Source organism: Podarcis bocagei, assembly GCF_964188305.1.
Source record: "Podarcis bocagei genome assembly, chromosome: 9".
Taxonomy (NCBI): domain Eukaryota; kingdom Metazoa; phylum Chordata; class Lepidosauria; order Squamata; family Lacertidae; genus Podarcis; species Podarcis bocagei.
This window is the reverse complement of record NC_138134.1, coordinates 18051718-18066434: the sequence shown is the minus strand read 5'-3', so window position 1 is coordinate 18066434 and position 14717 is coordinate 18051718. Positions and strand designations below refer to the sequence as shown.

The window sequence follows — 14717 nt, the reverse complement described above, 5'->3', positions numbered from 1 at the left end:
TAGATTGCTGCAGCTAGATTCTAGCAACTTCAAAGCAGCCTGAATTTTTGACAGTGTCCTATTAAGACGTGCTGAGAGATTATTCTTTTTAGAAAGCTCTCGAGTCCTTTTCTAGCTTTGATATTCCTTTTGAGACTGATAGAGCAGACAGCAGCTCTTATCTGAATTAAATTGGAATGTTTGGTAGGTAATCCTTCTAGCAAGTCACGGTGTGTGAAAACAACAGCAGGAGTACCCACAGCAAACCCTAACACAAAACGGTTTTTAAGCACTAAGAAAGGTCTTAGACAGGGTTAATCAAAGTAATGCCCTCCAATTGCTGCTGGGATGCCATGGGGAGTGCCAACTGTTTGGGGCTTGTGAGGAAATTTAGAATTATGAGAAAGCACCATGGGTGCCAGTCACAAGATGGCTGCCGTTGGTGAGTGGCATAGAACAAAACAGCTGCCCCACCTAAGGGAGCAGAAAAAGGGACAGGACCGCAAAATGGTGCATTCATGGTACGTCATCAACAACAAACTTGAATAAAACTGAAACTCTCTTCTCCCTCACATTATCACACACACATACCCCAAATCTGCTGCCCTGGCCTCCTTAATCTATTTTGTATCTATTGCATTTATAGACTCCCTTTCCTGCAAGGGAAATAGGAACACACACAAATGGTACAAAATATTATCTGATGGAACCTGGGCTGCTCTTTTTTGCCTACCTTTGGCGTGGATGGGTGTGTGGCTGTCCCAACGCTTCTCAGGTTGTTGGTGTTCCACCGAGGAGCTCATGGTTCTGTGCTCCTTAGCCTGGACTCCTTGACTTCTCTGATTTCACTTCCATTTCTCTTTTCTAGTAATGGAGGCAGAGCTAGAAAGTATGTGCGTGTGGGCGGTGGGGGGAAACCACAAACTCTTCTCAGCCTTCCCTTCCACTCTACAAATTCACAGCTGTGGGGTATGCATTAACTTGGGGGGAGGGCTCTGCTGGTTCAAATATTTTATTCTGGGGGCTGAAAGGTTCTCAGCCCCTGGAAGATGGCACCTATGGTCATCAACAGCCACTCCCATGCAGTGCTATTTTTCTAGAAAAAGAGGGGCTGGAACTCCCTTGTTCTCTTGTAATGGCAGTGGTGCCCACATGAGAGGTGCCAGAACTGAGTTGCGGTGAGTTCTGGCTGAAAAAAAGCCCTGCTCCCACAAATGGAAAGGAAAAACATCTACATCAGCCACTGCTACCCTCACTTCCAGAGAGAAATTCTTTATTCCTCTGTTCAGAGCTGATGGGAGAGTGGATGTCTAGTCCTGGCATCCAATGAATATTTTGAGAATCACCTGAGATCATAGTCTGTGAATCGCCTTAAGAAATTACAATTAAGGGCAGTATATACATTTAATTATTATTATTAATGATGATGAAGAAGAAATGTGGCGACGTTCAGAGTAGGATAGGCCGAGCCAGTATAAACAGGAAAAGAACATAAGAAGTGGTGGAATTTTGAGGAGATATTTACCAAGAAATATACTCTGGCCCATAACTATCAACTTTCAGATTTGAAAATAAGGGATCAGCAGCCTCACCTGTCCCGGGGACAGTCTACGGGATATCTAACAATCTGCGATAGCAGCGGGAAATGGCGTTGGAATAAGAGAATTTCTTGCAAAAAAGGGAAGGTTGACAGCTATGCTCTGGCCTCATCCAACGGCTCAAAGACTTGAGCTGTTGGGTTATTTTTGTATGGATAAAGTTGTATATTTGCAATCTGTTGTAAAATACCTTGACGGTATTTTGATCAAGTCAGAGTATGAATCTTCAAAACAGCTGGATGGATGAATAATCGTCAGCAAGCAGGACATGAGCATAACAGCACTCTTGTGCTCATGACCCCAGCAGCTGGTATTCAAGGCAGAGCTTTTTTCCCCAGCTGGAAATCGCTGGAACTCAGTTGCGGCACCTCTCAGGTGGGAATTATTGCCATTGTAAGAGAACAAGGGAGATGTTCGTGGTGAGGCTCCATCCGGCACCTCTTTTTCTAGAAAAATAGCACTGTTTCAGAACATACTGCCTCTGATACTGGATGAAACATAATCATCATTACTACTTGCCATTATCCTCTATGTATGGTCTGCCACATGCTTGTTTCTGTAGCCCCTGGGAAGCAGGAAAAGCTAATTTGTTGCGTTCTTGATAAAATAGGTTTATTGAGCTCAGGTTATGTTTCGCTTGATAAGTCACACAAGCTGTGTGAACCTGAATGAGCCAAAGCTTCTAATGCCATTCAGATTTGCTGTTGTTACTGGAGCCTCGCTTGGAAAACAACATGAATTAAAGAAGGAAAACCACAGACAGGACTGTTGCCAATATCATTCATTACAATTGGAAAAGGAAATGTTTGGTTTCACAGCTGAGTTAAAAAACAGCTCGCCCGTTTCATTGGGTGACTCCAGTATACGTAATAAGAACTTCCTTTTCAACATTGTCCATAAACTGTGGGGGTTAGAGCGTGGTGCTGATAACGACAAGGTTGCAGGTTTGATCGCCATAAAGGACAGCTGCATATTCCTGCCTTGCAGGGGGCTGGACTAGATGATCTTCAGGGAACCCTTCCAACTCTATGGTTCTATAGCGTGGCTGGCACAAAACAGAGTTTTACTATACAAATCAAGAAAGAGAGGAAAGCTAAGAAACAGTGCAATCCCTCTACATATCTACTCAGAAGTACGCTCCATTGGGTTCTTTACAAAATTTGTGCTACACATATGCTGAACCTAAGTAGTAAAAGTAAAGTAAAGGGACCCCTGACCATTAGGTCCAGTCGTGGCCGACTCTGGGGTTGTGACACTCATCTCGCTTTATTGGCTGAGGGAGCCTGCGTACAGCTTCCGGGTCATGTGGCCAGCATGACTAAGCCGCTTCTGGCGAACCAGAGCAGCGCACGGAAACGCCGTTTACCTTCCCGCCGGAGTGGTACCTATTTATCTACTTGCACTTTGACGTGCTTTCAAACTGCTAGGTTGGCAGGAGCAGGGACCGAGCAATGGGAGCTCACCCCATTGCGGGGTTTCGAACTGCCGACCTTCTGATCGGCAAGTCCTAGACTCTGTCGTTTAACCCACAGCGCCACCCGCGTCCCAGTATGGCTTATCAAATAGCTTTCTGAAACCATCAGTTTCCTAGGAGGAGTAACAAGAATCCAGATGCACTAGTCAATGCCCTCCTGAGTTTCTTTCACCTGGTGGCTTATTTTTCTGCATTCTGCCATGCACAGGTCTGTATGGATCTCTTTCACTCCCTGCCTCAGCTGGCATCTTCCACTTGCTCCATGCATGGCCTCTCCACATTTTTCGACAGAGATGGTGGGGGGGTTGTAGTCCAACAATATCTGAAGGGGTACCATGTTGGCTGCCTTTCTTCTAGCTTTAAGCTCTCAATTTTTCTACAGTCCCTGCTGGACAGTCTTTTCCGCTTCAGGGATTCCATTTGCATGATCTCATTTTCATATATTAATATAGCTTTATTAAAATTTAAAATAATAAGCTACATTATCATCATTTCTGTCATGCCAGTCTCTTCATGAAAATTGCGCCAGGAGCTGGTATTTGCTGTGGAACAAAACCACAGAGCCTAGGACTTGCTGATCAGAAGGTCGGCGGTGCGAATCCCCGCAACGGAGTGAGCTCCCGTTGCTTGGTCAAAGTGCAAGTAGATAAATCAGTACCGCTCTGGTGGGAAGGTAAGCGGCATTTCCCTGTGCTGCTCTGGTTTGCCAGAAGCGGCTTAGTCATGCTGGCCACATGACCTGGAAGCTGTATGCTGGCTCCCTCGGCCAATAAAGCGAGATGAGCGCCGCAACTCCAGAGTCGGCCACAACTGGACCTAATGGTCAGGCATCCCTTTACTTTTACCTTTAAGCTTCTATCCGTAGGCAGGACCTTGTCAGGAAGTATGCAATAATAGTCTGGACGCAAAGAACTCTTTCCTGGCAGCTAGGCAGCCTCCCCAGGTGAACACCTTCTGTGATCTGCTGCCTTAGACAACCACTTTAAGATCATCAGGTTTAATGACAGTCCCAGAATTCCTGCATATTTGCTAATGTTTTAAAATGTTTCCCCCGCTTGATATTCAAGCCAAATGACACGTTAAATACAGCAAAAGGTTGAAACTATAAACCACTGGGACACTCTCCTGCAGAATCCCCTTAAAAATGAGTGGGAGATGAACACGACCCATACAACTATCATTAATTTTCAACAGTGTTTCCATGAGATGTGGTCCCAATGGGCTGGAGTCCTAAACTAGTAACGAAAGCAATTCTGAATCTTCTAAACAGCAACAAGCAAAAATCTGATTTTAGTAGAAAACAAGGGTTAAGCTGGTTTAAGAAAGCAAGATATTCTACATGAAACATTTAGAGTGAAGTCACTTTACAACTGCACCAGAAATCAGCAGGAATTGTATTTCAGTACCACTTTAGTGGATTAGGCAACTTCAATATTAATTTAACAGATGCAACAAGCGGAAGAGAAAACTGGGTTCAGTAAGAGAGCAGGAGAAGAATTCTTAGAGAAAAAGTGAACTTTGAGTCCTAATTAAAATGAATTCTCAAACGGATTTTAGGAGAGTCCTTGTTTTAAGCCAGGTTGGCAAATGGTCACACAGACTGTTGGTTCTTTATATCTGGCTTCCATTAATGCGTCATTCGAAAAATAAAAGTCACAAGATGTGGAAGGAAGTATTCTGAAGTTGGCAAATCCTGTGTTATTTAATGATTAATTCATTTACAACACAATCCTATGCATGTCTACTCAGAAGTAAGTCCCATGAAGTCAAATGGGACTTAACTCTCAACCCAAGAGTGTATAGAATTTCAGTCTAAAACATTTAATACACCACTGCTGTTGTATCAGGAACTTTATTTTGTACACAACTATGCACTGAGAAAACTACATTTAAATGAACTAATTGATTTTAGGTGCATAAAGGCTGCCTAGCACAAGTAGCTGCACAAAGAGTAATCGGAGATGTATTTTAAAGAATCAGATGGGGACAGTTTGCCCTGTATTTCATTCAGTAGTGTATTACTCATTTTCCCAATGGACAAAGCGGTAGCCCATTACATGCATAATTTAAGCCTTTTCGGAAAAACCTACAGGAAGCCCCGTTTCAAATAAGCTATCTACCGTTTTAAACGATTCTCCTACCATCTCTTTAAAATGTCCCCCAAGGCTTACAACATATTCCTGCACAACCTTTAGTTAAAAGTTCACCTCTATTAAAGCAATCTATTTCTGTCGCTTCTCTTGGTTGTTCTCTCCCTGGATTAACTCAACTCAAAGAGTATTTCACGCCGAATGAGCTCATAGAAACCAAAGAGGATTCTTTGCCAGCATATCACGAACATGCCTAATATTGTAGCAAAACCCTACTTGTGCACTATCAGGGCCTTTTAAAAGGGAGGCACTAGCGGTAATTGCCCCATATTCACACATGGAGCGGACACATTAATATTACTACTGCTGCACTGTTGTTGACTTTTTAGATGCAGCAGATAGCATAGAACTGACATCTCACCAGCTGGGTTCATCCCCTCCAGACCCTAGTAGAGGCCGTCGCTTCCATCTGCCCTGTAAGAGTTGCAGAATCATCTGTGCTGGCCATGATGGTATCAACAGCGCCTCCATGACGCTACATGCTGTGATGGGAATGGCCAGAAGCCAGCAAGTTCCAACAAGGCTCCTGAAGGCAAATGCTCTACCTTGCAAAGTCAACCACTTTTGGCTGCAATGGCCACTTCCAGGAAGGCTGGCTCCCCAGATACTACCAGGGCCTGTTTTTGAACTGCAAGCAGCCCATATCCACCCAAATGGCATCATTATTAGAACCTTGCAACATTAAGAATTTGGCACCTGAGTTAGCTTGCTTTCCTCTTCCCTCCTTGCACATTATGTTGTTTGTGCCATGGCCTTTAAGACTGTAAGCAGGTGGGCAGATATTGTATTATTTTTGCTAATTTGAAAGCTGTACTGAGAGCAACTCTAGCTGAGAAATGGGTTGTAAACAAACTTTCTCTCTCCTGACTCTTGAATCCCACTAAGGAGCTCTATAAATCTAGTGGGGGTGGGTGGAGCTCATAAAACAGCTTCAGCGTAAGCGAGTGTGTCCTTTTACTCTATGAGCAAATCATAGAGTTGGAAGGGACCCTTAGGGTCATCTAGTCCAACCCCCTTCAATGCAGGAATCTCAATTAAAGCATCCATGACAGATGGCCATCCAAGCTCAGCTTAAAAACCTCCAAGGAAGCAGAGTCCACAACTTCTTGAATGATTGTTGCAGCTGCAGACAATGCTAATAACAGCAGTCTATCCAACCATAGTCAAGCCTACTCACAGATGGAAAACACCTCAAGCCAATATTAATCAATGGTAAAAAAATACTACTACTACTACTATAGCAAGGATCATCTTGAAAAGCTGGTCACAAACCACATGGTCCTGCAGAAAAGATATCACACAAACATTATATTCTATTATTACATAACATCATTGATTATTCCAAAGAGGATGTGGTGGTTAAGTTAGAAGCAAACTCTTTGGTTAAGACAACACATATTTCAAATTTCTTTTATGGCAGCGTTCTGGCAAAAAATCCTTCACAGATTTGTCTGTGCCAATGAAAAACATGCCCTGGTGCTATGTTGGGGGGGGGGGGGAAATGCTTTCCCTTCATCACCTTTCAAGAAACTGAAGACGTAAAAGAAATGAGTATTGAAGCCACATATTCGGATGAAAGTTCAACAGCTTGGAGACACAAATTAGTTTCCCAGATGGAAAAAGTTACTAGAAGTTAATGACAAAGGCAAACTCAGTTTGGAAACATATGATAGTATATGGGCAGATAGAACTGGAGAAGCGCTTTTGTGCTTATACCGAAGTGGTGAATTTATTTGGATTCCTGGCAAGGCTGGCCCTTTCTTCCCCCAAAAATCACTGTATAGCAGAAAAGTATGCAGAAGCTTTTGTGAGTCCTTCCATTTGTCTACTAAGCTAAAAGAAATTATCTCACTTCTTAAATACTGCTGAGGAATGTGAAGGATCTGAAGCTGCTGGCTTGAAGATAATTTACAGTAAGGATCTGGAAGCTTTCTGCCTTTATCTAACTAGCCCTGCACATTTCAAATTGTGAGGGAGAAAGAGGATTCTCCAAGTTGTCTTTAATTACAGTCAACAATGCTGTATCTGTTCTCTGTACAGAACGCTATCTTACAAGAGAAATGTCTTTTGATAATCTCTTATCAGAATTTGCCGGCAAGAAAAGTAGAGAAGAAAGCAGATACAACTTTTACAATATTCTGAATGTAGTTAGTTACTGGATGCAAACATTGCCTTTAGCTTTATTGATGTTTATATTAGTTGATAAAACATGAAAGGAGAATCCCATATGCAGGATGCAATAAGCGCTACACATCACAAGAGATTTTTTTTAAAAAAAAATTGTCTGTGAATTTTAGCAACATAAAATCTTAACATACTGCTTCCAATGCAAAATACCAATTTTTAGAAATGATTATATGCACATACTTTTCAGGGGAGAAAAGGACATTTGTCAATAAGTTGGGTAGATGAGGACTCAAGCAAACAATCTGCCCTTGGACCTTTTTTTTTTTTTTAAAAAAAAGGTCGTGTTTAACAAAATGATAGCTCATTATTCAATTGGATTAATGGAAGGCACCATCCTTGCTAGTAAGTTTAGTTTCCTGAATAGCCTCGTCTAAACCAGAGACTGGACTTCTACCATAAATAATGCACTGGTTTGGCATATGGCAGCAGCACTCCACTTTGATGCAGCAAACACTATCGCTGTGTCTACAGTAGTGATAAATCACAATTTTCCACAAAGACCCTGAAGTCAATAGTAATGGCAGAGTAGCATGTGGAAATTGGTGGACTTCACTGCTTGGCAGCCACAAACACTTACTGATGCTGCGAATTGTCAGTGTGCTTATTTTGCACACATTCATGCCTTAATTGAATTTTCAGACAGCACATTTTGCATTTCACTGTTTGACCCCACTGCCAACCTTTTCTGTCATCTAAACACCATCACATATCTGATGAAGTAGTATATAGTCCATTAAAGCTTATGCTATAATAAATTTGTCAATCTTTACAGTGCCGCTGTCATTTCTGCAGCAACAAACTAGCACGGCTACCCTTCTAAAAAGCACTTACACATTGGAGATTGCCACTGGGGAGAAGCAGCTTGGACCAGACCAGGAAGTGCAGACAATCTCATGATGCATTCTGCACAATGGCTGTCATACAAGCATGAATGGATGCTATCATTGATTCATGCTGGCCTCTGAATGAATCAGCAATCTAAATGACGAGGTTGTGACTTTGTATCTATGAAAGAAGCACTGTCATTAGTTCATGATTCCGTTAAGGCAAGAAAACTTATGTTACATTTAAGCTACGTGAAACTGTTGGTATGGGGAAAGTGCCGTTGAACTTAAATAAGGAGATGCTGCCTCACCTTCATGCATGTAGAGAACAGCTACCCTACTAGGTGCTGAATCCCCAGACTACTTAGTTTGGAGTGTAACAAACTGTGCCTCAGTTCTTTACACTGATTTTGGATCAGGAGACTTCATTCTGGCACCCTGGGCAAATAGGCCAGTGCAAATGTTTCAAAATGGGATGCAAGTTAGTACAGCAATATCCCAAAATGAAGTTCAACCAATAAAACAGAAATAAACACGTTTTACCTTAAATTAATACAAAGAATATGACAGTTTCCACCCCTATTATGAAACTGTATGTTTAAATAGGTTTACCTAAATACAAGAGTATTACTCATTCTGCATGTGCAAAATTGCATTTAGTGTCTTTTAAAGGCATCAGACATATTTTTGAACTGTAAACACAACCAAGAGATTATTAGGCTGATGGTTCTTTTAAATGCAAAGTGGTCATTGTAGTGTTTTTGAACAGTCATTCTGGAGATGAGAGATCTGGAGAACTGGAAGCAATAACTGGAAAGCATCTTGGATGTAAGTGGTGCTGTTACAACCCTAAGGAGGAAAGAAAATGTATGTTAATATTGCAGTGTGTTTCATATTGCAGTGCCTTTCAACCCCACTTATCTTGAAATCAGTGCAGCCTGCTTCCAGCTTGGCGGGCATTATGCACTGCCGCAGGAAGCACATAATATGATGATGCCATAAACATGTCCAAATGGGAAATCTAATCTGGATGAGGCTCCAAAACACAAGCACACAGTTATTTGAACATGTGTACATGTGTATGTGACATTACGTATTTGCTTAAGGAACACTGGCATTTGATGCAAAATAATTGGGTTGGTTTTCTTCTTCAGAAAACATTGTGAGGGAAATGGTATGGATGAAGACTGTGGTTTGTGGCTCAGGAAATTCCAACCATTTCGCCGCAATGTCACAGTCTGAATCCAAATTCCTTTCCCAGAGCAAGTAATATCTGTGGAGGAGAACACTTGTGGGCACGACTCCTCTCTCGTGCCCATTTTCGGGATATGAGAGAGGTCAATCTGGTTAATCCTTCCTCCCCCTGTGCCACAGCTCTGATACAAATCCCTACCCCACACCAGCAGGGGCATTTTGAAGAAGAAAAGTATGCTGAGAGTGCTGTTCAACTAACTGTTATTCAGACTTGATCAACTGAAATTAATGAACACGATAACCTAAGTTTCAATAATTTCAGTGTGGCTACTTATCGAGTAACACTTAGTTGAATAAAGGTAAAGGTAAAGGGACCCCTGACCATTAGGTCCAGTCATGGCCGACTCTGGGGTTGTGGCGCTCATCTTGCTTTATTGGCCGAGGGAGCCGGCGTACAGCTTCCGGGTCATGTGGCCGGCATGACTAAGCCGCTTCTGGCGAACTAGAGCAGCGCACGGAAATGCCGTTTACCTTTCCACTGGAGCAGTACCTATTTATTTACTTGCACTTTGCTGTGCTTTTGAACTGCTAGGTTGGCAGGAGCAGGGACTGAGCAACGGGAGCTCACCCAATCGAACCGCCGACCTTCTGCTTGGCAAGTCCTAGGCTCTGTGGTTTAACCCACAGAACCAACCGCGTCCCCACTTAGTTGAATACCACCCTTTAATTACTAGGAATGCTGCCCATCTGACAAAAAAAAAAAAAAGCATTCAAAACAGAGCACAGAAAGTAGGTACGAAGGATTGTCTTGCTTTCTATATATATATTTATAAAAACTTTAAGAAAACTAGCCAATCCTACCCAAGAATTTGCAGATACATGTCCTACATTGTAGACACTCCTGCAGTTGACACAGGAGCCGGCTGATGGCCATTTCCTAGCAACAACCAATAGTGAATTACAGCCAGGGGAATGCAATTTATATATATATATAAAATGGAAACTTTAGTTTGGCTCTGTTTGGATCTTCTGGCAATGGAAATGCCAGTTATCTGCTGTCTGAATTCTGAGAGTACCAACATTTGTAGGGACCATAGTTTTCTAGAGGCAAAATAATGCAAAAGGCCCATACAATGCAATCATTGTTTCACATGGAATTTCAAATTCCTTTGCGTACCACCCTGAAATTTATTTCTAGATGAATAAAGGTAAAGGTAAAGGTACCCCTGCCCGAACGGGCCAGTCTTGACAGACTCTGGGGTTTGTGCGCCCATCTCACATCTATTGGCCGGGGGCCAGCGCTGTCCGGAGACACTTCCGGGTCACGTGGCCAGCGTGACAAAGCTGCATCTGGCGAGCCAGCGCAGCACACAGAACGCCGTTTACCTTCCCGCTGGTAAGCGGTACCTATTTATCTACTTGCACCCGGGGGTGCTTTCGAACTGCTAGGTTGGCAGGCGCTGGGACCGAGCAGCGGGAGCGCACCCCGCCGCGGGGATTCGAACCGCCGACCTTTCGATCGGCAAGCCCTAGGCGTTGAGGCTTTAGCCCACAGCGCCATAAATTTTAACATGAATAAATAGGCACAGCCTACTGAGAACCTTGTCTATGCAAGCTCCATTGAACTGAATGGCACGTCCTCCAGCATTCATCTTAGTTCAGAGATTATATTTAGTGATTTATGAGCAGCAGAAACTTTATTAAGGTTCAGAGTCTATTCCTAGGCATTTTTTTTTTTGAATGGAAAGCAAAGCTACCTTACTGAACTAACAGTAAATTGTCCAGTAATCTCTTTCCAATGCATTATGGTAAGAGGTAGGAAGAAGCGTTTCACCCGTGTCTTACAAATGTTCCTAGAAAACGCAGCACGGCTGTTATGGCTAAGCTCTCACAGATGAGTGATTAAAGCACAATGACACTGTTTATGAAATGGCACGGAATTACAGTGATAACCATTATTTTTTATGGTTCTTCATAGGGACATAAATGTATGCTAGCTTCATTTGAAAAAGACAGCAAAGTGGTTCCTTATGTAAAATAGCGATACACTTACCTCTAATATTACGCTGTTGACCATTGGGTTAAGGACTTCGGCTTTTTTGTCACTCTGCTCAGATGAAAGCACAGGCAAGGTTTAATGCTAGGGATACATTGAGAAAGTGGTAATAAAACATTTCTTTGCTTTAGTAATACATTTGTTTTGAAGAGTGAGATTCTGAAGGTGCTGGCTTACTGTATAGACAAAATATGCACATGTTCAGTGTCAAATACAAAATACCATTTTCATTGATGCAAAAATACAGAAAGGGCAATTTTTTTTTAAAGATTAGACAAAAATATGCTAGAGGCTTTGTGAAGACAGTGGAACAAGTCTGAGGAATTCAGTCTTGCTTAAATCCTGGCGATATTCAGCAATCTCAACTGGTTTTCAACACAACCAACTTTCTTTGGATCCCAGAAAGCGAGCTGTATTTATTTTTCCAATGGTGAGGTTGTGGATAGAAATTGCTTCATCAGCCTCTTCCCCACTCTTCTTCTCTGGCCCACTGCTGGTAGTCTCCCTCCTTTAAATCCAGCAGTGGGGCAATAGTGTTCACCTGACCTTCTGATAGCTGAGTGGCTGCTGCTAACCAGGAAGGAGAGAGGCAAAACAGCAGGGAGGCTGATGTGATGAAAATGCACCAAGAGGAGCGTAGGATTAGCTCCGGTAGGACCGCTTCAATTTCCCTTCATTCGTACCCCATGCTACCCCAAACCACCACCCACCACTGTTAGAATCTCCACAATGGTTTCTTGTTCACTCCCAGATCCAGCACAAGTTCCTTGTCCTTACTTTCAAAAGATGTGGCCTCATCCTGTTGCTACCTCTTGTGCTGGGCACTGCCTTCCAGAACACCTACCTGGTGACATCTGCCTCCCTTCAAATCTACCTTGTCCATGATGGAACACCCTGTGGAATGCCATCCCATCAGATGTCAAGGAGATAAAGAACTACACAACTCTTTGAAGACATCTTAAGGCAGTCCTGATTGAGGAAGTATTTAATGTTTGATGTTATATTAAGTTTTTATATGTGTTGGAAGCCGCCCAGAGTGGCTGGGGCAACCCAGCTGGATGGGCGGGGTATAAATAATAAGATTATTATTAAAATATTATTATAAAGTCTTATTTTTCATCCACTACTGAAACTAAGGCTAAATATGTGTGAATGGAACATATATTTTTTTCATTTACATTCCCACCAGTTCTTTCCCCCTTTATTTATTGTTTTCCCTAGTCAAATTTTAAGCCCCTCAGGGTTCAGATATATCTTTTTACCATTATTCTATAAAGCACCATGCACAGCAACTGTTAAGCAAATATTATTATTATTACTACTGCTGCTGTTGTGATGATTATTACTAAAAATAATGCCAGCCCCAAAGAGATTGTAAAAAGAGATGGGGGGGGGGGGAGCCCTGAAATAATAAAAACAACAATACTGTTTCAAAGTCAGTAATTAAAAAAACCAATACCCATCCCCTTGTTTATTTCAGCATATACAAGCCCCTGAAACATAAAGAAATGATTGCCTGTTAAACAATATTGATTTATATAATCAATAGTTAGTGCAAACACTGTGAAGGAGATCTATAGCGATAAAGAATAAAAATATTTATTGTTTCTCAATAACTGCTGTCTTGAAGTGAGAAGGACAGAGTTACAATGTGGTTATTAAATAACTGCATTGTTTAGCAGTTGTGTGGAGATGCTATTAATCTGGGGAGCCTCATCTGCTCTAAATCTACATAATGACTAGTTTATATGGTCCTCTTGCAGCTATTCCTTGGCCTTGCTATCTGACTTAAAATTAGTTCAGTAAGAGCAATCACATCTGTAAACAACCACCGCCAACAGTTTTGGCCTCAGTTGTATACAGGGCCTTCCCTACCATTGGGCAATGTGAGGTGGCTACCTCAAGCAGCAAATGCTGGGGATCAGGGAGTGGTGGTGAGATGTTGAAGGACAGAGGAGTGTTTGCCATGTGAACTGCCCACCACCTTCTAAGCCAGCCTCCTGCTCTCAGATGCAGTAAATGCTGCTGCCCCATTGCCAGTGTTGAAGTACTATAGCTGTAACTCTGGTTGCTATATACAGGTGAAACTCGAAAAATTAGAATATCGTGGAAAAGTTCATTTATTTCAGTAATTCAACTTAAAAGGTGAAACTAATATATGAGATAGACTCATGGCATGCAAAGTGAGATATGTAAAGCCTTTATTTGTTATCATTGTGATGATCATGGCGTACAGCTGATGAAAACCCCAAATAAACCAACTCAGAAAATTAGAATATTCAATGAAATCAGCAAAACAAAGACTGCAAATAGAGCAATATCGCAGAAGCATGCATATGTACTCAGTACTTGGTTTGGGCCCCTTTTGCATCAATTACTGCCTAAATGCGGTGTGGCATGGATGCTATCAGCCTGCAGCCTGCAGCTCTTCTGCATTGCTTGGTCTCATGCCTCTCATCTTTCTCTTGGCAATGTCCCATAGATTCTCTATGGGGTTCAGGTCAGGCAAGTTTGCTGGCCAACCAAGCACAGTAATCCCATAGGCATTGAACCAGGTATTGGTACTTTTGGCAGTGTGGGCAGGTGCCAAAGTCCTGCTGGAAAATGAAGTCAGCATCCCCATAAAGCTCGTCTGCGGAAGGAAGCTTGAAGTGCTCCAAAATCTCATGGGAGACGGCTGCGTTGACCCTGGACTTAATGAAGCACAGTGGACCAACACCAGCTGATGACACGGCTCCCCAAATCAACACAGACTGTGGAAACTTCACACTGGACTTCAAGCATCTGGCATTGTGTGCCTCCCCATTCTTCCTCCAGACTCTGGGTCCTTGGTTTCCAAATGAGATGCAAAAACTGCTCTCATCAGAAAAGAGATTTGGGGAGCCATGTCATCAGCTGGTGTTGGTCCACTGTGCTTGGACAATGGGGCAGCAGCTTTTACTGCTTTTCCACGATATTCTAATTTTTCGAGTTTCACTTGTATGGAATAGGAGAGATGCCATTCTGTCCTTTGCAGTCCCAGCTGTATGTCTGGTTATGATGTGGTAACGGCATTAATTTCAACGTGACCAAAGTGGATCTCTACTCACTTTGCATTAAAATTCAAATACTGATATCTCAGTACAAAATATATGTACACCTGTAAAATGTGCATCACTTGGTGTCTTTCAGAGGGCTAGTAAACATACGCTCTAACTAGAGAGGAAATTTCACATTAAAAGGCACATTCACATCAGAAAGAAGTTGCCCAACTTC

General features: G+C 42.4%; 1 protein-coding gene across 6 annotated transcripts in view; it reads right to left on the bottom strand.

The window, feature by feature from the left end:
• Window positions 1-7357: 7357 nt before the first annotated feature.
• The window catches only part of FAM114A1 (family with sequence similarity 114 member A1), a 50770-nt gene continuing 43410 nt past the window's right edge, over window positions 7358-14717 (bottom strand). For all 6 annotated transcript variants that reach the window (XM_081207743.1, XM_081207741.1, XM_081207742.1 and 3 more), the window contains 2 exons: window positions 11460-11513; window positions 7358-9061 (listed from right to left, as the gene is read on the bottom strand). In XM_081207743.1, the coding sequence (XP_081063869.1) occupies window positions 8960-9061; window positions 11460-11513 (156 nt within the window). In that variant the 3' untranslated portion in view covers window positions 7358-8959. The remainder of the gene's footprint in view (window positions 9062-11459; window positions 11514-14717) is intronic.